The sequence below is a fragment of the Fukomys damarensis genome, unplaced genomic scaffold (assembly GCF_012274545.1).
Source record: "Fukomys damarensis isolate Sample0158 unplaced genomic scaffold, DMR_v1.0_HiC HiC_scaffold_39, whole genome shotgun sequence".
NCBI classification, from domain to species: domain Eukaryota; kingdom Metazoa; phylum Chordata; class Mammalia; order Rodentia; family Bathyergidae; genus Fukomys; species Fukomys damarensis.
In genome coordinates, this window is record NW_022900951.1 from 84,338,996 (window position 1) to 84,364,370 (window position 25,375).

The 25,375-nt window shown below is 37.9% G+C and overlaps 1 protein-coding gene across 2 annotated transcripts in view; it reads left to right on the forward strand.

Moving 5' to 3' along the window:
- The window catches only part of Vsig1 (V-set and immunoglobulin domain containing 1), a 37,055-nt gene that overhangs the window by 5,913 nt on the left and 5,767 nt on the right, over positions 1–25,375 (forward strand). The window contains exons 2-4 of one of the 2 annotated variants that reach the window (XM_010603048.1): positions 11,909–12,072; positions 15,254–15,361; positions 20,742–20,940. In XM_010603048.1, coding sequence (XP_010601350.1) covers positions 11,909–12,072; positions 15,254–15,361; positions 20,742–20,940 — 471 coding nt within the window. The remainder of the gene's footprint in view (positions 1–11,908; positions 12,073–15,253; positions 15,362–20,741; positions 20,941–25,375) is intronic. The other variant, XM_010603047.2, reaches the window with a different exon arrangement.

The window sequence follows — 25,375 nt, forward strand, 5'->3', positions numbered from 1 at the left end:
AAAAAATGAGAACCAAGACCTGTCATGTAAAGGTACAAGATCCCAATGATGAATGTAACTGTATTGTATACCTAAAATGTACCAACAAACTCAATTAAAAAAAATGACCCAGTGGTTTTGCCTTGCCCATTCTTACCTATTTACATGGCAGTGTGTTGTATCCTTAAAAATATATTGTCTCAGAGGGTTGAGGATTTAGCTCAGTGGTTCTGTTGCCTGCCTCACAAGTGCAAGGATCTGTGTTCAATCCCTAGTACAAAAAAAAAAAAGAAAAAAATATATACATATATTCTGAGGCCGAGGTTGTAGCTCAGCAGGACCACACCTACCTGTCAAACTGAAGGACTCCAGTTTGATGTTGCTGAGCTTCTATAGATCTCAAATTAACTACAGGTTTATATGTCTCCTATTTTAAAATATTGGAAATATTTTAATTAGATTTATAGCTCTTAATTCCTTGATGTTCAGTCTTCATCCTTGTCTGTGCTACACATGACTATGTGAGATTGTGTCTGTCTTGTTCATCATTGTTTTTAAAAAAATTTTTTTTCCTCATTGAGTTTATTGGTACATTTTAGGTATACAGTACAGTTACATTCATCACTGGGATCTTGTACATTTACATGAAAGGTCTTGGTTCTCATTTTTTCCCCTTGTCCCTGCCGTCTCTTCACCCCCTCCACCCCTCCCCATTTACAAACATTTTATTTCCATTTTTTCATTTTGTCCTATTTTTTTCCTTTCCCATATTACCTTTCCCTTACCCTTCCCACTTTCCCCCTACACCTTTAGCCCCTTTCTTCCTATTTCGCATTGTCAATTATCTCATTAGGATCTTATGTACTATTATAGTTTATTCACACCAGTTCATCATTGTTTTACTAATGTTCAACAGATACATGTTGGTAGAACTTATGTCCTCTTCCATGGATTGCATTGTATGAAAACTGCTTATTCTACCTTCCAGCATTTTTGCTGTGGCCATTCAGGTTTGGCATTTTTGTCTGTGTTGTGTTGTTTTTCTGCCTTACCTATTCATAAATTCCCACTATCAGTCAATCTCATAACAGATATTGGAACTCAAACTGGAGAGAAAAAATGATAGCCAAATAGATCTCCAAAATTTCTGTTTTTAGGGAAATGATTCTGGGAACTTTAGTGACTACCAAATCCCTAGTTCTATCCCTTTTGTTTTGGACATTTTAAAGACGAATGTAAGTCATCATTTAAGTACAACCAGATGAAACTAACTTCCAGGAGAAGGAAAATGGGCTCTTTGAGTGCACAGGGGATCTTCTTCCAACGGAGGGAACAAGCTTTATTCCAATAAAGTTCTTGTTGGAAAGAATAGTTACTTTCTAAAGGTCGGTTTCCTTTTCGAGGAAGGTATTATGGGAACCAGGAAGGCATGGGGAGAAGAATGTTGCAAGAAAGAACCTGTATGAAATTAGAAGATGCTGTGCCTTTGTCTCCTCTATAAAGCACTTTTCTTAAGTCATCAATTCACTGAGTGCCGTGTAAACAGCTTCCATCACGGTAGGTCTGGCTGTAACAGAGAATACAGTTATTGAATCTAGGAAACAAGGCATAATCAGTATAATGCTTTGCTTTTTAAAAAAAAATTAAATGTTTGTTGGTCCCCTAAGTTCTTTTCTCTGACTGCTGTTATTAAAAAAGGAAGAAATAAAGAAGTATTTGGGTTTCAAAACTGGAAAGGAAGATGATAACTTATTTTGGTATACTATTTTTTCTGAACCTCTCATGATCCCTATAACCTTATCTCACTCCCTTCCATAACCCCACGGGCAGATAAAGCTCTCACTCCAGCCTCCTTGTTATGAATGTAGACAGCATCTCTTGACCTTTTGCAGCACTAATCTGTCATTCCTATATCCTATCCTGAATAATTTTTAAAAATGTTTTTGAGATAAGTTCTTGCTATGTAGGTCAGGCTGGCCTTGAGCTCACTATGCAGCTCAAGCTGATCACGAACTCACAGTGATCCTCCTGCTTCAACCTCCCAAGCACTGGAATAACAGGTCCGTGTAACTATGCCCAGTCTTAAAGAATTTTATACTCTCTGGATTTGCAATGGATAGTAACCAGTTCAATGAACTAGTGCCTCTTGATATTACCTAAAGTATTGTCACCTTTCACAGCATTTCAGAATTGTACTTTTATGGTACTTGGAATTTCAGTAGTGGAAGGCTGAACTTTTTTTTGGTAGAAAGCTCTTTGGTATTCTTCCAAATTACATAGACAGCTCATCACTTTTGTAAAGTCAACAATTCTCAAAATTTGTGGTCTTGGACCATTATATATTCTTAAAATTGAAAGATGTTTCTGTTTTAGTGTATGTGCTGCTGAAGTGAGCACTGAAATATATTTCTGGTCTGGACAATATGGCATAGATAGATTTGTTTCTTCTTCCTTCTCCCTGCCAAGCACAAATATAAATCCTGGAAATAATGCAAGATACAACCAAGGAAGAACTGTGAAAGCTATAAGAAGAGAGCATTCTGGTTTGGGATGCTGGGAAAAAACAGAGGCAGGGAAAATCTCCCACTAAAAAGACGAAAAGGTCCCAAGAAAAAAAGTGAAAATAGAAGGAAAAAATGGAAACAAAGCTTCTGTACATAGGGAGCAGAGGAGGCTTGAGAGGGGGATGGGATAAAATAAAATTTATTTTAAAAAAAGAAGAAGAAAGGGCCCCAAACTGACAACAGAAAGCAGTCCAGGTAAGTTGATTCCTTCTCCAGATCAAATTCAATCTCTAAAACATCTGGTAAGCCGAATACCACTGGCAAGGGGGAGTAATTACAAGGCCTACCAACAGTAATTGGCATGGCAAGCATTCTTCTTCTCAGCTGGGCCTGAGATTCAGGGCAAAGGCCATGGCAAATGGCCAACTCAAGACTCTTCAGGTCTATGTCTCTTCTGCCTTCACCGTGACACCAGGGCAACAGGGACACAAATAAGAATACTATCCATTGAGAAATATTTGGCAACCTGACCTAGGGAAAGGTTTTTGTTCTTTCAGGCAACACAATCAGGGACAAATGGAAGCTCTAGCCATATCAGCTAAACCAAATAGGCCAGAATAGCACTGCAAAGACCTTGAAAATTAAAATACCATTAGAACCACAGCTCACAAAAATAGGCCCAGACCTGTGTGTGAGACATTACTGTATGCTAAAATAAAAGATTTAAATAGGAGTATCTTAAAATAACATACATTGTTCAATCAAAAATCATCTGTCAGGAACCAAGTGTGGTGGCACATGCCTATAATCCCAGAATTTAGGAGGCTGAGGCAGGAGGATCACCACAAGTTCAAAGCCAAACTGGGCAACATAGTGAGTTCAAGGCCAGTTTAAACTACTTGAGTCCCTGTCTCAAACAAACAATCAAAGAAACAAAAAATAATCTGCCACACCAGGAACCAAGAAAATTAAAACTTGAGTAAACAAAGACAATCAACTAATGCCGACATTGAGGTGAATTATATATTATAATTATTTGAAAAGGATTTCAAAGTAGCCACCATAAAATACTTCGACAATAAAAAATTCTTTCTAAACAAATGAAAAACAGAAAATAGCACAGAAGAAAAAGTATAAAAATATAAAAAGGAGAAAATTCTGTCATACAATATGGATGAACCTAGAAGAAATTATGCTAAGGGAAATGAACTAGACACAGAAGGGAAAATATTGCATGTTCTCACTCATGTGTAGATCTAAAAGGGTCAAACTCAAAGCAGTAGAGAGTAGAGTCATGGTCCCTAGGTGTGGTGCATGATGGGTGGGGAATGGGAACAAGTTGATCAAAAGGTACAAATTTCCAGTTAGACAGGGGAAACTAATGAGCAAATAAATATAATCCATTATATAGCAATATGAACATAGATCATAGCAGGGTACTGTATACTTCAAAATTACTAAAAGAACAAATGTTAAAGATTCACACTACCCAAAAATGGCAAAAATGTGAGGTGATGGATAAGTTAATTAGCTTGATTTAATTCTATTATATATCAAAACATTACACGTAACCCATAAATATGTACAAGTACTATTAATAACATAAAATTTCAATGAAAATAGTAATTCAAGCAAGATCCATCTATAGTAATTGTGTACTATTTCTCTGAAGATAGATTTAAATTCATGCTGTTTCCTTTTTCCCTTTTTTTTTTCTTGAAGTAGTGTCTTGCCACGTACTTTAAGTTGGCTTTGAACTCACTATATAGCATAGGCTATTCTTGAGCTTTCAGTGATCCTCCTGCCTCAGCCTCCCAAGTGCTGAGATTACAGGTGTGCACCACCACACCTGGCTTTCTCTTCTATTTTTGAATAAAATTGTGTTATTTGTTCCCATAAAAACCCAAATGGAAATTATAGAAATGAAAAATCAGTAGTAGAATTCAGTAGCAGAATAGGGTTGATGGTAGAAACTATATTTGGTGAAACTATCCATCAGGAATAAAAGGGAAATAATGTGATTCTCAAAGAAAAACAAATTACTAGCAGGTGTACACCTAAAGAAAGGTTAGAGAATTTTTTTTAAACACAGAGTGAGAAGAAAGAATATTGATGCATCAGGAAAGCAAAAGGAACAACAGAAAGAACAAAAATATGAGTATATAAAAGACATAAGTTTTTTAAACCACATACAACAATTGAAACAAAATCTGTATTATCTTATTCTCAAGGGAATAATATTCTAAAGTGGAGAAGGTAATTAAGCCTAAATGGAATTGAGACTTTATTCAAAATGATATTAGTAGACTCTTACAACTCACAGACATATACTGTAATACCCAGAACAACCACCATGGAAATTATATAAAGATGTATTCTGTAACACTGTGAATGAATAAAGAAAGAATCAGAAAGAAATTTTTAAGTAACTTACAGAGAGGCAAGAAAAGATGAACAGGGGAATGAGAACCAAAGGAAGAAATAAAAGCAAATAATAAAATGGCATGCTTAAGAGCTAAAGTATCAATAATACATTAAACTTAATTGCATTTAAATCCAATTATTTGAAGTTCAAAAGAAATTCACATTAAACTTAATGATATGGGCAGATTAAAATTAAAAGGACAGAAATGAAGCTGGGCATCCTGGCACACACTTGTAATCTCAGCACTCAGAAGGCGGAGGAAGGGGGGAGCACCATGAGTTTGTGAGCAGCCTGAGATACGTATTAAGTTGAAGATCAGCCTGAGACCCTGTTTCAACCCCCCCGCAAAAGACGGAAGGTATAGTAGTAAAATTAACTTTTCAAAACCTGGAATATCTTGGGCCAAGGATTTAGCTCAGTGGGTCTGCCTTGCAAGTGCAAGCTCCCAAGTATGATCCCCAGTACCAAAACAAAATAAAACCTGGAATATCTTTATCGATATCTGATGAGATAAACCAGAGCAAAGAACACTACCAGAGATGGGGCAAGAAAAAAAAAGAATAGGAAGCGAAAAAATGGAAACAAAGTTTTTGTAGATAAGAGAAGGGAAGAGAGGTTGAAGAGGGGAAGGGGAATGGGAAAAAAGAAGCAAAATATATCATGCACAGGTACAAATTCCTTATGATGAATATTATCATTATGTATACTTGAAATTTACCAATAAAATAAAAAAAATATTTTGGCTTCCAGATAAATTAAAATAAAAAATCTAATTAATGTAATAAACCCCTGGAATATCTATATCAATATCTGACTAAGTAGACTTCAGAGCAAAGAAAACCACCAGAGACAGAGCAACATTTCCTCAAGATATAGAATCACTACAGCAGTAGAACATAATGATTCTTAATGTCTCCACACAAAAACAGAATCTCAATATACATGAGCAAAAACGGACAGAGCTGAAATGAGAAAGAAAAATCAAGTCCACAAATACAGTTGGGAATTTTAATACACTTTGTCAGAAACTGATAAATCTACTGGGTAGAACATGAGCAAAGATATGGAAAATGTAGGAAAAAAATAACAGCGATGGACCAGTAGGATCTGTTTTGATTTATTTAGTGTTTTAGGTTATATCTCTTTATATAGAACATGATACCCAACAGTGGGATAATGAACTTTTTATCTGAAGTAGCTATATAGAACATTCACCAAGAGACACCATGTGCATGGCCATAACACAAACTTAAACATATTAAAAAATTTAAATCATACAAAGTATTTCTCTGACCACAATAGAATGAAACTAGAAATTACTAATAGAGAGATGAAAGTGTAACCAGGTGGTAGAGCATGCAGGCGGCCCTGAGTTTGATCTCCAGTACGGCAAAGAAAGACAAAAAGAAGAAGGTGGAAAGGAGAGGAAGGGGCAAAGAGGAGAGGAGAGAAGAGAGAAGAAAAAAGTCTCTAAACACATGGAAATTACACAACATCTAAATAATCTATGGGTCAACAAAGGAAGTCCCAAAGTCAATGTTTAAAAATATGCATTAAACTGCATGAAAATACCAAAATGGGCATCTGAAAAGAACAGACATTTCTCAGACAAAGAAGTAAGAACACCAAATAAATACATGAAAAACTGTTCAACATCACTGGTCATTCAAGAAATGCAGATGAAAACAACACTAAGATTCCACCTCACCCCACAAAGAATGGCTGCTATCAAGAAATCAACCAATAACAAATGTTGGTGGGGTTGTGGGGAGAAAGGAACCCTTCTCCATTGTTGGTGGGAGTGCAGACTGGTACAATCACCATGGAAATCAATATGGAGATACCTCAAAGAGTTGGGACTAGAGGTTCCATTTGACCCAGCCATCCCTCTGCTGGGTATCTTTCCAAAAGAATTAAAAGAATCATCACAGTGATACAGACGCACCCATGTTTATAGCGGCACAGTTTGCAATAGCTAAAACTTGGAAACAGCCCAATTGCCTATCAGTTGGAGACTGGATAAAGAAAATGTGGTTTTGCTATAAAATGGAATACTACTCAGCTATAAAGAATGAGAAACTAGAGTCATTCATAGGAAAATGGATACATATTGAGGCCATACTCTCAAGTGAAATATATAAGACACAGGTGTAAATACTGAATAGTTTCTCTGCTGTGAAAAACTAAGAGTGTAAATAAGATTCAAATGGTATAACTGATAATGAAAAATAGGAAGAAAAGGGCTAAGGAAGTAGAGGAAGTGAGAAGGGTAGGGGAAAGTAAATAAGGGAAAAGAAAAAATGTGAAAAAAGGAAAAGCAGAAACAAAGTCTTTCTAAATAGGGGAGGGTAGAGGGAGTGAAGGGAGGCCAGGGGCATGGGGAAAAATGAGAACCAAGATCTGTCATATAATGGTACAAGATCACAATGATGAATGTAACTGTACTGTATAATTAAAGAGTACCAATAAACAATAAGATTAAAAAAACTATGAAGATGAAAATACAAATACTGAAAAAAATACACACAGTTAAAGCTATACTGAGAAATTTACATTGAATGCTTATATTAAAAATGAAAAGGGGTCTCAAGTCAATAATTTAAGTTTCTATATCAAGGATCTAGAAAAAGCAAACCAAAATAAACACAGAGCAAGCCAAAGGAAGGAACTAATGAAGTGCTGAAATCAGTGGAATTTACAAGGGAAAACTATCAAAAGAATCAATAAAATGAAAACCACATTTTTAAGAAAAATCAATAAAATTGACTATCCCCTAGCAAAACTGATAAAAATTGACCTAGCACACAGATCACCAATATGAGAGATGAAATATGTGATACCATACAATCTTGTGATCATTAAAAATACAGTATAAGGGAATACAACCAGGTATAGTGGCACATGCCTGTAATCCCAGCATTGTGGGAGGCTGAGCCAGGAGGGTCACAGTTCAAGCTCAGCCTGGGTCAATTTAACTATTTAATGAAACCCTGTCTCAATATAAAAAATGAAAAAAAGTTGTAGGTATGTAACTCAGTGCAAAGGCTCTGGTTTCAATCCCCAGCACTACAAACAAACAAACACAGAAAACAGTGAAGGAGAGAGGGAATACTATGAACCATGTTTCATTCATATGTCTGAAAATTTAGAAGAAATGGGCTAATTCCTCAACAAACAACTACTAAGAAGAAATAGATAAGAAAAAGATATTTTAAATATTTCTGTAACCATTAAAGAAATTGGATTCATAATTTTAAAAGCCCCTATAAAGGAAATCTTCAGGCCTACGTACTTTCAGTGCATAATTCTGCAAACATTTAAAGAATAATTAACATCAATTTTACACATTTTCTTTCCCCCTAAATTGAAGAGAGAACACATTCAACTTATTTTATGAGGCTGGTATTACTCTGACACTAAAACCAGACAAAAATAATACAAAATTAGAAAACTACAGACCGATATGTCTCATGAGTTTAGATTTAAAAAGCCAACAATTTACTGCAAATTTTATCAAACAATGCGTAAAGAAATTTACATCATGACCAAGTACGATTTTACTTCAGTTATACAAGTTTGGTTCAACATTTAAAAATTATTCAATGCAACCCACCATATAAACAGGCTAAAGAAAGAATATTACCATACTCAGTGCAGAAAAAAGCATTTGACCAAATCCAATATCCATTCACTGTAAAACTCTCAGTGAGTTGGGAATAAATGGTGTATTAACTTCCCAGAGGTACTGTAACAAACTGCCACAAACTAGGTGGCTTAAAACAAGAAAAAAATATAATCTCACAGTTCTAGAGGCCAGAAATCCTAAATCAAATTGTTAGCCAGGCTGGTTACTTCTTAAGGCTCTGAAAGAAAAATCCATGCCACCCTTCTCTCCTGCATGGCTGCTGTCAACTCTCAGTATTCCATGACTTGTACATGTATCACTCCAGCCTCTGCTTCCATCTTCACATGGCCTTTCCTTCTAGGAGTCTGTGTATCAAATATTCTTTTCCCTTTTCTTATAAAGACAACAGTAAGGCCCAACCCAAATCTATGATAATCTTATTTTAATATCCTTAATTATATGCACAAGGATCCTGTGTCCAAATAAGGTAAAGCTCACAGATACTGATCTTTTTGAAAGACACATTTCAATCCACTACAGAGGAGAATTACTTCAAGTTGATAAAAGAACGTCTGCAAGTTACCTACAGCTAACACTGTACTGTACTTTATAGTGAAATACTGAATTCCATTTGTATTATTTAACAAAATACTAGAAGTTATAGCCATTGAAATTAAGCAATAAAAAGAAATAAAACTCGTACATATTGGAAAGGAAGAAATAAAACTCTTTACCAAACAAGACTAGCATCTACGTTATATAGAGCACTCTCAAAACTTAAGCATAAAATATTAAACAATCTAGTTAGAAAATGGGCAAAGATATGAACAAATATTTCATTGAAGAAGATGTACAAGTGGCAAATAATCATATGAGAATATGTTTAGCATAATTAGCCATTAAGGATATGCAAATAGAAATACAACAATATATTTCTATATAAATACCTATCAGACAGAATGGCTAAAATAGAGCAGAGTGATGATGCCAAATGCTGGTGAGTATATAAAGAAACAAAATCACTTATACATTATTAATGGGAATGTATAATGATATAGCCACTCTGGAAATCAGTGACTTTATATTTATATATATAAACTAAGCATGCAACTACCATATTACCCAACAAAAGTACTGTTAGCTTTGCTACAGAGAAGTGAAAATTTAAGTTCACACAAAAACATCTGTACATGAACATTCATTGAATTTTTATTCAATAGACAAAATCTGGAAACATTTCTGATGTCCTTCAATATATGAATGATTAAACTATGGTGCACATTTCACAACAAGTACTAATAAGCAACAAAAAATCCACTGATACAACCTGAGTGGATTTTTAAGTAATTATGCTGAGTTAAAAGAGACGGTGCCAAAAGTTTACTAGGATTCCATTTATATAACATTTACAAAATGACAAAATTTTAGAAATAGAAAACAGATTTGTAGTTGTGAATGGTTAGGAGCAAAGATAGAGTTTAGGATAGAGGTGGGTGTGATTATAAAAGGAGAACATGGATATTTGTGTTGATGGAAATGCTTAATATCTTGACTTTGGTACTGGGTAAACAAACCTACATCAGTAATAAAATTGAATAAAGTTAAATGCACACATACATATTGTCTTAGTTACTTTTCTTGTGGCTGAGACATAATATGTGATGCCCACAACTCTAAAAAGTAATGGTTTATTTTGGGTCACATTGTGGAGGTTTCTGTCCATAGTCAGTTGGCTCCAAGGCAGGGTAGTATTGTATGATGAGGTGGCCAGTGGTTCTTTTCAGGCTCTTGCTTGAATTCAGAGAATTGTACAAGACAACCAGTGGACATAAAAATTCAACATTTATTTAAGCTAAAAGAAGAAGAAAAAGGAGTTAAAAAGGAATAAGAAAGGAGTGCTCAAGAGGAAGAAATCTTCAGAAGAGAAAATATGCCCTGCATGCAAGGCAGGCCACTGCAAAAACAGTGGGAATGAAGCCAGCGGCCACAGTCTTTTGTATCGCCTTCTGACATCAGATTTGGGTTGTCTCACCTAGGGCTCCACAGCTGCTCTGCACACCTATCCTGACCATGATTTGACAACTCTCCTGTGATTGACAGGTCATGTCTGATTTTCCAGCTGGCCTGCCATGTCCTAATCTCCTGCCTCAGTATAGCAGAGAGTCATGGCAAAGAAGAAACAGCTCATGATATGGTGGCAGGAAGCAGAGAATGATCAAGGGGGAAAGAGGGAGATAGAAACTGTCAGACCATGGCCCCTGTGACCCACCTCCTTCAACAAAGACTTCTCCTCCCAATATTACATTTAGCTATGAACTGGTCAATCACTGATGAATATCAGGCACCCATGACCCAATCGCTTCCCAAAAGCTGCACCTATGAGTGCGTGAGGTTTTTTGGGGGGCCATCTAGATATAAACCATAATACATATTTCTACAAATACAGCAGGTGAAACATGAGTAAGAACAGTGGATTGCATATTTCTTAGAACTTCACGTGGTTCTATAATTACTTCAATAAAGATTTTAATTAAAAAATATTGAGATGAGGTGGGGAGTGTAGCTCAGTAGCAGAACTCTTGGCTACCATATGCGAGGTCTTGGATTCAATCCTCAGCATTACAAAAACAGTTATTGACAACCTCAAAAAGATTTCTTTGTGTGAGTTATTTGCATTTGAAATTAAAACTAAAAAAGAAGAGAAACGTACAAGCACACATTGCATTAGCTGCCAAGGCAATAACTTAATTACCTGTTATGCAGAATTTGCAAAACTTTCCTGTATACAAATGAGAGGATGAAAATGAAATAGAACAAAATCTTAGTATTACTACTTTGTTTTATAGTTCACCCTGCCTCCAAGTGTTCTTAGAGACAGGATGACCAACTCGTCACTATTTACCTGAGATTTTCCTAGATTTTATCCTTGAAAGCCCTAGAAAAACCAATATGCTTTGCCTGAGACTTACTTGGTTTTAAAACTTAATGTCCCATATTTTGGAAACCCTCTTGATCCTGGGCAAAGTGGGGTGATTTTTCTCCAAATTTATGGATTATTTTAGATGCCCAAACAGGACTCTAAGAACCTCTGTGTAAGGCAACCCTTACACAGAAGGAATTCCCAATTCATTGCTATGACCTCATCATCATCTAGGATTCGAATGTCTTCACATTTTAACTTGTTAAGAAATTTTCCTCTCTGTGACCACATTGCTTGCTTAGTTTTTCTGTATGGTTCATTCTGCCTTCATCTCCACAGCTTGGATTCACTTAATAAGATGTCTTTAAAAATGTTTTGTGATCAAAAGAAATAAAAAATGATTGTCGTCAGAATTTAAGTGTGTACTATTGTTTTTCTGATTATTATCTTTTCAGGTCAAGTTAGTGTTGTGCAAGTGACCATCCCAGATAGTTTCGTGAATGTGACTGTTGGGTCTGATGTCACTCTCGTCTGCATGTTCACCACCACTGTGGCCTCCCGGAACCAGCTTTCCATCCAGTGGTCTTTTCTCCATAAACAGGAGGTGGAGCCAATTTCTGTAAGGATTCTCTTCTTAAACTCTTCCCCTTTGGTAGCTCTGACTGAAAATTTTGGTGGTAAGTGTATGAAGGAATGATATACCAGTGACAACAGTGACAAAACCTGAGATATGAAGAGTTTGAAAATAGATGTTTATGAAATACCACCATATAGGTGACTTGGCCTTTGTGTTCTCTTCATATATATTGATATTGTTATCTCAATTTTATGTAGGTCAACACTGTGTGTATCATGCATTCTAGAGTAGATAGAAGTAGACCTTTTCATATGTGAAATGAACAGTAGTTTTGAAAGAGCTTTCCCCTCAAACATCTCCCTTTTATTTCCAGAAGATTCTGGTTCAAATAGAAGTCCTAATAGATAGATCAGCAGCTCTCTGCCTAACTTAATATCTGGCATCTGCCTGTCAAGTGAGGTAGCTCAATGTTTCAGTCTGAGTCCTTATGGAAGGAGACTGATCGGATGGGTAAAAAGAAGCCATGGTAGTGATGAATCCTGGGTAACCAACAGTAGCATGAGGCTAGAAGATAGGGTGAGTAGGCAAAGCATCTAGGGGAAGAAGATGCCACACAAAAGTGGGTGAATCTCACCTGGGGATAATGATCCATAGACAAGCTGCCCATTCACAGATTTTCTTTATCTGGCCTTGAAGAAAATTCCTTCTTTAAATTATCCTGAAGATTAAAATTGTGTACTCAGTGGGGTGTGTTTGTGTGTGTGTGTGTGTGTATGTGCACATGCGCTTATGTGAGCATGTATGCCATGCATGCCTACACATATCCCTTTCAAGACAAGGGGAAAGCTTTCATCAAGTTCTCATAAAGATGCATGACTCAAAATGGAGTTTAAAGAAGAGTCCACTCCACATGGTTTGGAATAGTTGGATGCTGTTGAGTTGGGCCTTAAAGGTAAGGAAGGGGTTGGCTAGGAGAAAAATATAGGGAGAGCAAGTTGTGGGCTGGGGTAGGCCTAAGGGCAGAGGTGGGGGATGAGGTGGGCAGTAGCTTGGAAGAACCACATCTTATCCAGTGTTGTTTCAGCCAATTTCAGGTGCCGAGTCCTCTCTTTTTCAGAGATCCTGAACATTTGCTTGAAAGGAAACACTGTTCAGGGGGAGATCTCATCATTGCAACCCTCTAATTAAAGTTAAACAATTTTGGTCACTACTCATTACCTTGGAAAAATATTTGAATCACTCAATGCCTCTCTAAAAAATATGGTAGATCAATAACACTCATGAGGACTCAATTGACATAAATGTGAAAAAACTTGAAAAAAATTAAGTCCTACGGGCTGGGGATTTAGGTCAGTGGTTCCGCTGCCTGCCTCACATGCACAAGGTCCTGAGTTCGATCCCCGGTACCAAAACAAAAAAAACTAAGTCCTATAAGTTTTCTCCCTTGTAAACACCATTATGATTCATCAGCAACAGTAATGCCAGAAGCAATGACAACAGTAATTCTACTGATTCCATCACCCAAAATGTCCTGTCCTAAGGCTTTGCATGTTGGAGTCAACTAAGAAATTATCACTTTCCTTTTCAGGTTGCTCTTAGAATGTAGATGGCACCAATCACATATAATCTTTTATTCTTTTTTAAATCCAATTTCTTGACTATTTTTCCAGTAGGGGCTTGGGAGGCTTTGCTAATTATTTTGAAATGGTTTATACTTGATAACTCAAATCAAGATGTTTGACTACTTGGAAGCCAAGCAAGCCTAGTCTGAATTCAAAAGCACAAATTCTTCTGCATGTCTCTTCTGACATGGGAATTTATATGGTCACAGCTCAGTTGAACTGTGTAGCTAGTAAGAAGCTGGGAGGGAGTTTCAGAACTGAAGGATCCTTTCTCCAGCTTTTTCTTGGCCTGGAAATGCAGGAGGAAGAAGGTATAGGTGATTGAATGGAGGGTGGCTTGAGGTCAGGACATCTCTTAAAAATAGCTTAACAGAAAAGTTAATGAGTAGTTTGTTTATTTAGTTGCCATTTGCCTCCTCTAGAATGCCAGGTGCAGTTGGGGCAAGTAATTTCAGATATTTCCTCTTTTGGAGTGTCAAGATCAAATGAGGTCCTCTGCACTGAGCTTCCGAATCAGGGAGAACATATTGCCTCATCTTAAAGCTGTATGAAACCTGCGCTATGCATGGGCCTTAGCCAAAGAGAAAGCAAGGTAGAGAAGAGCCCTCTCTTGGCCTGAGGACAACGACTCCCCGCCAAGACAAATTTTCTCCTTCTCCTGTTCTCCTGTCTTGCTTCAGCTTGCCCTAGCCAGATCCTCATTACAACCCTCTTTAGGTCTCTACTTCTAGAGAACTGGAATCCCTTCTTTCTCTCCCCAGTCATGTGCTTCTCTTTGCTTTCGCAGATGAATAATTTTGGAGTCCCAGTGGAAAACTCCTGATACAGGACTGTTCTACTCTTTGCTCTGCCACTAACTTACTGACTGAATGACATGTCATTTGGCCTGTCAGAGGTTTAGTTCTCCCATCTGTAAAACAGGCTACTTACCTACCCGCTAGCTTCAATGAGAGAATTCAATAAGGCAATGCTTGTGAAGTCCTGGAAAGCCTTCCACACTGTAGGCACTCAGTGAATATAAATTACTATTATTAGAATCACCACTCCTTAAATAGTGATTTTTCAAAACCTTAATCCCACCCATGTTCCATGGTATACCAGAGGAACTGAATAATGGGCACTAGGCAATCCAGCCCAACATAATATACTTAGTATAACTAAAGAGCAGGGACATTCTGGCTCAAGGTTAGCTCACAATTCCACTGCCTGTCAGGCCCCTACAGCTAGAGGGAAAGCCCAGACTCCTCTGTTGCATCTAGTCTTTGAACAGAGAGTGATTAGCCAAGGAGCTATCAAATCCTAGGTTGAGATAGTATTTTTCAAAATGGTACCTGGCTTCCATTGTAAGTCCCTTTCTTCTTTGAACATTTTCATGCATTTGAAATTCTGTAGAGCACATTGTTGGTTAATGTAGTATTGCTGGCAGGACATTTTGGGGATGCTGAAAAGAGACTACTATGTTATTAGACAATTCTATGACTTATAGGAGTAAGATGTTGCCAGACTGACTAATGAGTAATTCAATTCAACTCCTGGGTTGGTGTGACATTATACCATGTAGCATTCGGCTCTCAGATCCACCCATTTCTGCTCAAACACAGCACAGCCCGTGCCTCAATACTGAGGGTATGGAGGAAAAGACAGTCAGTGAGTGTCTAAAAATGACGCATGCAAGAGATGCTCGGGGAAGATGTAGCTGGACCTCTCAGGTAAGAACACCTATTGGTGTACTACTAGACCCCTTCACTGTTTGGCGTCTCTAGAGGACTGGCACCAGCTTTAGGAGTGGGATAGGAGGGTAACAATCTGGACCAGCATAAGCCCTTGACAAAACTGGGAGCATCCTGAGTTTACATTCTCATGTTGATGTCTGGAAATCTTCAGCCTCTTCCAAGAGATTCGGTGCTCTGTTGCTGCCCTGATTACGACAGTGCCAGCTTTCGCCACATGCCCATCTTCTTCTCCCCTTCCAAAATTATTGTATTAAAGTAGCAATTGACTCTGAGGCCTGGTGTTTCTTAGTACACAGGAGCAGGTGCTGCATTTTATTGTCTCTTACAAGAGGTTGTTTGGGTGAAATGGAGACTATAGAAGTATCTTACAAGTCTTGTAACCTGGAGGAAAAGATATTCATTAGCATGGTCCTCCTCTCAGAGACCTCCTCCAAAGAAAATATGAACAGCTTCAGATAGCCCCTTAGCAATGAAACTCACCTGAAAATTCTAGGCTCGGTACAGTCAGGCTAGCATGGAAGTTTGGGAGGTCACATAGATGGTCTCTTCTTCCACTCAGGGTATTAGGGTAAAACCACAGAGACCTCACTTGCCTACGAATAGAACACACACTGATCCTGCTTAGTGTGGTTTTTTAGACAACATTCTTCTAAAATATAGTAGAAAAAATCTTTTGCCACCCACATATCCCCAAATACATATATAATTTGAACAACTTCTTTCCAGGACACAGTGTCTTTGTAGTCTTAGGCTTCTCAGATTTTCTAACATGGTCTGTCCTCTACAGGTACCATATTAAATTCTTTTCAAATGCTGATGTGTGTGTATATGGAGAAATGTTTCATCATTTCAGGGCCACTTGAGAATGAAAAGGGTATTGATTTGACTGCTAGGATGGGGAGTCACTACTGGCATTTAGTGGGTGTTGGCTAGAGATGCTAAATGTGCTGCAATACTTAGGATAGACCCATACAACAAATTGCCCAAAATGTTAGTGTCACCCTTATTGAGAAACATTACAAATCTTCTCTCCATCCCCATCAAAGTTTATGTATTCTGAGTTCCATTCCCGGGATCTCTATATTTGCTAAGTCTTATATATTAATCTAATGCTGAGACATCAGAAAGCGATGACAGTTTACATTGTTCTCCTCTACAGAAATGCACTTAAGCAGGAATCTTCTATGACTTTACTCCAAAGTACCACAATGTAGTAACTCAACTGGCGGATACCTCCAGTAAATGGCAGACTGGTAAATAAGAGGTCTGGGAACAAGATAGCCTTTCTTTTCATATTCTATTCCATGTGCAAGACCACGTGCAATACCAGCTCCCACATTTCAGAGCAAAGAAAATTCTGGGCTTGAGAACTTTGCTACCTTACTCTCTTGGCTATGCCCCCTTTATAAACAGTAGTGGAAAGCAAAAAGCTGGAAGGGAAAGAATGGGTGGTTGACAGTGGACCCACACCTTCTATGTCTCTTAAAGGGACCTGCAAAAGCAGCTCTTGAAGCTAATGAGATTTAGTAACTCCAATTCTGACTGGGATAGAGAGCATATGGAATTCTTTCAACACTTAACTATTTATACCAAACTTCTAGTTTGAGAGCAGTGGCACAAAGTTGAAGAAAGCTGAGGACAAATCTGGCTCCCAGCTGCATAGCATTGTGTAGCTAGGAACTTGGCACACTGAGAGCGGAAAGGCTGTTCTTCAGGGAACCCAGGAGCCTGGCAGTGCGGCTAGAAAATGTCAAGGGCATCACATACTGAAACTTCTCAGCATGGGAATATCAGGCTGGTGAATAGTAGCAATGCGCAGGAAAAAGGTTTCACTGGAGTAGCAGATGGAATGGCCCCAAAGGGGTGCTTGAGAATTGTCTTCCTTGCCTGAGGCAGGACTACGAGTGCTCTCTCAGTGTAGTCAGTGGGAAGCAGGAGGTGTGGATTCCAGGTCTGCCTGCAAATTGATGGTGTGACCTTGGTAAATTCACTTCCTCTAATGGGACCTCAGTGTCCTCTGTAATAGAAAAGGATGAATCAGAGTTTGCAAATTGGAGCCCTCTGGGCCAGATTTGTTCAGTGGCTGTATTCTGCTTGGTCATCCTGGGGCTTTGTTTGTTTCCAAGTTTTTGCTGTCTCTGCAATTCACCAAAGTCCCACTATCCTTTATGATCCTAGTGCTACCCACCACTCCTTCCCAACCATTTCCCAATTTTTCAGCATTCATCTGACTCCTAAAGACTCCTTAAATTTAGAAACCATAGCTAAGTGATCTTGAAGAGGGTCTTATAACTAATATGTTACCGTGACTCTCTCCATCAATCTCTAGCTTCATCACTGGGACAGGAAAAGAGGACCCTGGGAGAAAACAGGGCTATCTTCCATGAACACAGACACAAAGGGCAAGTGGGTATAAAATTAACAAGCACAACTTAAAGGAACACTTGGATATGTTTTCTTAAGGCAAGATTTCTCTTACCCCCACCAAGGATTCAGCATGTTGAATATGTGAATCTTTTCCTGGACCTCAGTTGCTTTGATCTCTAAATTGACAATGTTCTTTCTTTGGAAAGTATACAAGCCACAAGGGATCACGGGCCAGGCCTTGGCTACTACCCAGGTTTGATTTTTGAAAGAATTATTCTTTTGTGGAAAATGGAACCAAGTTGCAATCCTTCCTGTGTGATTAGATAAGCAGTTTCGGGGAAAATATTTCTTTCTTTTTTTCTTTACAAGGACAGTGTTGCACAGTGGACTACCCCTAACAGCAAATGCCTCCATCTCTGTGTCTGGCTGTTATGTAGCCCTGGGGACTTTCCTTTTCAAACAACATCCTGAGGCCAAGTCTCCTTTGTTATCCTTCCTCACCCCAATTCCTATCCTTTAGTGTCATTCATGAGATGGAAAAATTTATTAGGCTGCAGTGTGAAGAGCTAGGGTAGAAGAGAGTGGAGAAGATCCTTTTCATGAATAAATCACAGGTCCATAGCCTCAATGTTTATGTGCTAATTTCACCTTGATTCATGTTAAACTAAAAAGGTTTTGTAGGTGCTTTTTTTCATGACCTAGTCCTGGCCTAGAACACACCCTTGTCCTCTTGATCTTTGCAGAAACAAGGGCTTTTTCACCTGGATCCTGAGACTTAGTGTGGGCCTCAGCTAGGGCTGATATAATATGTCATTGTGATGTTATAAGTATTATTAAAAAACAGGGCTGACCTGTCCCAAGTCATCTTGGGAGCAGAGGAAGTGGCAGATTGTAAAGGCTTTCTTGCTGGACAGCAGGCTATGTTCTAGGAAAGAGACAAGAGGGCTTCAAATTATCAATTAGAAAGTAAATAAGCTCTGTGTTGACTAGTCAAATGAAAGCAAAAGACCTTTAATGTGTTGAGGTTCTTCCTGTCCCATTTGAGTACCTGGAATTAATATTGGTTTTCTGATTTGTAAGTTAAACAAAGGGCAAAAATTTGTGACTTCATGGGTATGAATGAATGAATTATAATTATTCCTGCCATATTTAGAGCAGGAAAGAAAGTATGTTGATGTTAGAAAAACTAGAGGAGTGTTTTTTTCTCCTTAAATATGCTTGTTTCTTTGAAATTTTCTTTCAAAATCTACCTTTCTGTCTGCCTTAAAATACGTTGATTTTGTGACTAAAGGAGAAGGTATTTGAATTAATCTAGACAATATGTTTCTGTTTTCTGTTTTATTTCTTTTATTGATTAGATAAAGAGCACTGGACAAGAAATTAGGTGAACTGGATTCTAGTCTGGCCTAAAACTGTTCATTTTGTGTGAAAATGTATTTTTAAACTGTCTGAGTTTCTTCTGAAAGTGAGAGGATTGAATTAAATGAACTATAGGACACTTTTAGTAATTTTATGAAAATAATTAGTCTCACTGGGCTAAGGCAATGCCAGTTAATTGAAAGAATGAACAATCACTGAATGACATACATTTATATGAAACTCACAAAGAGTTTACACTTAAGAAGTAAATTATGACCAGACCTCAGGGATTACGTAGTCTAGTGATTCTCATGTTTCAGTCATGGGATACTCATGTATCCTCTTTGTGTTTTTTGTCATATTTGTGTATCAGCAGCATTATTATTTGTTTAATGTTGTTTTCTGTACTGACTTGGTTTCTTAAAATCTTTAAAATCATATACCTTAGTCTCACCCCAACGAACAATATTTGTGAAGTCACATATTTGATGTGTTAGATATGTCTCTTTCTAATACATAAAAATTATTAGGTTTTCATTTTGGTACCACCTAAAATCAATCTAAATGCCTACATTCTGGGAATATGTAGCATACACTGTAAAAATTGCTCTGGTTTCTTATTCAGATGTGGAAACTAAAGGTTAGAGAGATTAAATAACTTTGTTTCTTATCACAGAGCAGGTTGCCATGGAGGCATGACTAGAGGCCACATCCCTTGATTATGTCAGTTAAAGGCAGCGCCATGGCCAAAGTCCTAGCCATCTGACTCCTCGACCAAGTCTCTTTCTACCATTTCATGCTGTGCCTACCCATATTTGCCATTATGAACCAAGTGCCTACATTCTCTAATGGAGGGACTAGAATCCAGAACTTTCTTCAATCTACTAAATTATAGTAATGATAAATGAATCCTTGTGGCTGTGGATGAGCCATTTAATCTCTCTGGGTCTGAGTTCACTTCTTTGACATGGGGGGAAAGATGGTAACTGTGAGTAAGCACTTCCTAGGCCTTTCATTAGCTCACATTATCTCATACTTATATGACTGCTAGGAGAGCATGGGTCCAGATGAATTCTAAGGGAACTTTCTGCTCAAATCCTACACTTTAACAAACATAACAAATCCAAGTTTGCTTATTTGAAGGAATATGTGTGTATGAAAAGAATATGAATAGTTGAACTTTTAGGGTAACTAGATAGTCTCACTGGGTAAAGTAAACTCAAATCAAAAGATTATAAAAATGGTAAAAATAATGGTTTTAGCCACCCCTGTTGGACATTTGTATGTTGCATGATGACTTTTCTTCAGGTAGACCTGAAGTGAGTGCCTTGATCTCTTATCCCAGGCTTAGGAGTCGAGTCTTATAGGCTTCAGCTGTCCCTTCCTCTGTAAAACAGGCCCACCTTGATGACATCACAGAGCTGCTTTGAGGCACAAGTGAGATTAATGGCTGTGAGTAGCTATACAAATTTAAGTGTCCCTCTGAATTGAGAATTCTTGGCTACAGAGATCTGTTCTGTGTGGAAAGAAGATGCTGCTTCTTATCAAAAGTAATGTGAATAAAAGGAGATTCCAGGTTACTTCTCCTAAACACTCTCCAGTTCTTATTTCTGTTATTTTTCTGTCCTAGATTTACTATTCTGAAGGTGGAGAAGCTTCAGGCATTGGACAATTCAAAGGTCGAGTTATAGGGTCCACCAATCCAGGTAATGCGTCTATAACTATATCACACATGCAACCAGCTGACAGTGGAATTTACATCTGCGACGTTAACAACCCCCCAGATTTTGTTGGCAAAAACCAAGGCATCATCACCGTCACCGTGTTAGGTATGGGCACTTCTTTCTGGCTTTTCTCTTCTTGGAGCAACTTACTACACTGACTGAGCCAGAGCACTAAGATATGATGCCAATTCAATCTTTCCATCCTTTCATTGTCAGAGAAATAGAGATATTCCACCAATTCAACCCATATAGTAGCACTGAGAAATCACTCATGAAATATTTAGAAGCAATTGTCAAAGGAGGGAGGGTGCCAAAATGACCAAAGTAAATGACCCAGCCTCCTGAGATCCCTGTCTCTGTAGAATACAATGGGAACAGATGAGATAACCTACTCTTCCACCGAATGATCACTAGCAAATCTTTCAGACAAAACTTCTAATTATGTATAGCCAGACTTACCTGGAAGAGACAGTTGACAATTTATTATCTCTTCCAAGTCACAATTCCCACCATCAAATTATTCTTTTAAATAAAGGTAGGAATATTTCTTTTTAAAATGTGAATGCTCTTTGGAGAAAGACTACACATTAAGCTATTGTCAAGAACTAATTTATCTAAAAATTCAGTATAAGACATTGAGCAAGTCATATCTGCTCTCAAAATGAATTTGGAGTAGTTCATTGATTCGATATTTATCAAGTATCTACGTTGTACCAGAAGAGATAAGGTTTGCAGTGATAGAGGAATACATTGTGCCCTTGGGAAGCTCCCAGTTTTAGCAATTTAGTTGGATCCTTCCAACTGCTGTATAAGAAGACAGTGGAGGATAAGTAGCTGTCTTCAGACCCTGGTGGTGGAAAGTACTAAAGAGAGGGAGGAGAGGATTGGCAACCCTTACTAGATAACCAGTTCACATTTTTCCACTCCCAAGGAACCCTGAATGGAATTGATCTAGTTATTTTTCCTCTTGTGCTCAGTTCAGTAGCACATACACTAAAATAGTTATTTTTCCTCTCAATCTGTATATATGCATCATAGGAAAAAGGGAACTGGATCAAATCAGTGACTTGGTAATCAAGTTACTTGGAAAAGGAGTAATTGGTAAGAAGGTGTACACCTAGGGGAACTACCAACCATTGTTGCGGCTTTCCACTCAGGTAATACCAAAAGGAACCAGTTGATATTTACTGTGAGGTTTGCCACTGCATTTACCCACCTGGAAAAGAGGGAAACGTACCCAAGAGCTGATGTTTAAGAGTGGGTTGGTTGAATACATTGTGTTTTATTTTGCTGAGCAAAATAGGGCAAGCAGAATAGGTGCTGCTCCTATTTGGGATTTGAGAACTGCAAACAGGCTCTTAATTTTGAGGGAAAGTTAGCAGTCTCAAAGTTCCAGAAAGCCAAAATTCACAGCCTAAATTCTATGCCTAAGGGACAGACAAGAGAAGTATTACTCAAGCAGTTTCCTGGGAGAGTTTATGTTCCAGTTTGGAAGACTAGTTATATGCATGGGAACTAAATGGCAAAAAGCTATAAATGCCAAAGTATCAAACTAGAAGTCAGAAGACCTAGGTTCTAGATCTTACTCTGTACTTAGCAAGCTCATGTAAGTCAGTCCACCTTTCTTTAGCTATTGTAAGATGGGGTTGCAGTTCTGTCTTGTCTTCTTTATTGGTTTGTTATGGGGATCAAATGAGATAGTGGAGACTACAGGGTATTCAATGTTCAAATAACTTGAAGGATTAATTCTTTAATTGGTTTTCTGCTGTTTCTTGGCTCTGGAGTTTCTGAGCTGAAACAATCTAAACAGGCTAAGCTTTGTCATAACATGGCTTGGAGACCGTCTTGAAATAAAGCTAAACAATAAAGGTAATGCTCTTAAATTTCAAGGTCAGAAGCCAGGCGTGGTAGTACATGCCTGTAATCCCAGCACTTGGGAGGCTGAGGCAGGAGGATCACCATAAATTGCAGGCCAGTCTGGGCTATGCAGTGAGCTCAAGACCAGCCTGCACTACACAGTCAGTCCCTATCTCAATCAATCAATCAATCAATAATTAAATAAATGCCAATTTCCATAAGAAGTCTAGGGTTACTTTCTCTCTGAGCTATTACCATAATTTTTTGGGTCAGGCATTATTTGCCTGTGTCATGGCTTTTCATTAAGCTGTTAGGACGCAGACAAACTAACAGGCTGGATAGTCTGTGAATTTCTTCTTCAGGAACTCTCAAAACTTCTGTCTTTATTAACAGAGTGAAGAGCAAAGGCATCCAATAAATTTAGGCTTTCTGGAAATTTTGAGACTGCTAATTTTCCCTAAAAAATAAGAGGTTGTTTGCAGTGATCAAATTTCAAATGTGAGCACCTATTCTGCCTTCCCTGACTGGGGTTGGGGTGAGACTTGACAAGTGATAAAGGAGACCAGTTGTGGGGAGAAGAATTGATATTTCCTTAAAGATGGCTCTTCATAGTGATATATCATTCAGATATATTTCATTACCCAGCAGCAGGTATCAATCCCTTGTATTTACTTATGCAGGCATTAATTCATTCAGCAAACTGAGTACATAAGTCAGTTACTAGGCCAAGAAATGGAAGATGTAAAAGACAGGGTCCCAGGTATCCAGAAGTCCAAAGTAGTGAAGGAGACAACTTTATAATATAAAATCTTTTAGTAGAGGCACTGTGAGGGTGAAGGCACTGGTGAGAGGTCTAAAAGCTATATGAGGGCAACTTGAGAAGACTTGTTAGGGAAAATGACTTTTGTGCTTACTATATAACGGTGTGCCAGGCAGAAAAGGGACCAAGATGGCAGGGCACAATTTAGGTGAAGGAAGAGTAGCAAGCAAAAAAACCAGATGGTCCAGATGGTCATTTATTTGAGAGCTTTCCATTACTTATGACAACCTTGGAAAATCAATCTCAAAAATACCAAGACCAAATCTGAATAATTAGTTTGTGTGCATTTGGAATGGACATCGTCTCCCTTCTGCAATTTGGCACATTGCAGAAAACTGATTAATTTAGATAAGGTTTGAGAACACACTGAAGCATTTTCATTTATTTTCTGAGGAGCCTGTTGCTCCCATTGCAATTCTGTTGAAAATAATAAAGCCAAAGAGTAGATCAATGGCTTTGCCAGCAAAACATCTAAATTCTGCTGGGGACTTCAACTGGATAAAATGTCAATGAAATTCTGATTCAGTAGTTTTAGAAAATATACAGGATTAGAAGTTGTTTCAAAGTAATCTACCAAATGTTTAATAAAAGAAAAAAAATGTGTTCAGCAAAACCCCCCAAAAGCCTATCTGTTTCTTGAATCTGGGTTCAAGAAACAAGTACCAATCATTTTGGGTGTCTGTCCACAATTTAGTTCAAGTCCTAGTATCTGACTTTTTGTGTTTTTACCGTGAAATACCAGCATTACTTTTCTGTTTAAATTGTTCTATTCTGCTGTTAAGGCTATACAATCCCCATCTTCAGGAAAAGACTGTATCTATATCTAGTGATAATTGTGATGGAATCTTGGTTACATAGCCTAGTTTAAGACAGAAAAATCAACTTGTTCCTATCTGAGAAAAATCACTGGTAAGAAAGAAGGAATCAATAGCTAAATAAAGAAACATACAGGGATAGGAAGCATTTCAAAGAGTTAAAACTACTAATACAGGCACATCTTTTTGCTCATGGGCAGAAGGGGTTGGACTATGAAATGGCTGAATAGAGCAGAAAGCGAGGAAAGATTAACAATAGTAGCAGCAATTAGCCAGCAATAGTTCCATGTGAAAGACCCTGTATGTGTTATTTTATTTAATCTTTGGATCAGCAAGAGCTTAGATGATCTATTATTCACATTTTATAGATGTATCAACCAAGGATTGGTTAAGTTCAGTAACTTGCCCAAACACATCAAAGGCAAAGTTGCAGAGCTAGTATTCTGTGTGGATGCAGAGCTGGGTGCCCTTAACTACTGTGTGCCTTAGGAGCAGGAAGGCTGCAGGAATGCAGCTCAGTGGCAGAATGCTTGCCTAGTATGTGCATGGCCCTGGGTTTGATTCTTAGTATTACAATAATGATGATGATGATGATGATGATGGTGGTGGTGATGATAGCAACTACTACTATTACTACTACTACTACTACTACTACTACTACTACTACTACTGGAAGGCTAAGTGGTCCAAACCACTTAAGATATAACTTGCCTAATTTAGAGAATGCCAGCCTTTGGTGGGTTTGATATCCAAATTAAGATAAGGAAGGTGGATTGGAAAGTATATAACTTCAGATCATTGCATGCTGTATATGATTAAGGACAGAAGAAACTGAAAAGTTGAATGAGGTGATTCAGATTCCTTGCTTCCTGCAGAACTTCTCTACCTAGGTACTTTCATAAGCAGCTAAGATGTTCCAAACACCTTATCATCTCTTTTTTCTTATCATCCCTCCCCCACATTGACCTGCTCCTCTATCAGAGATGTTTTTTAATCTCAAGTGATGGCAAGATAGTGTATTCATTTATCCAAGTAAGAACCCTGGGAG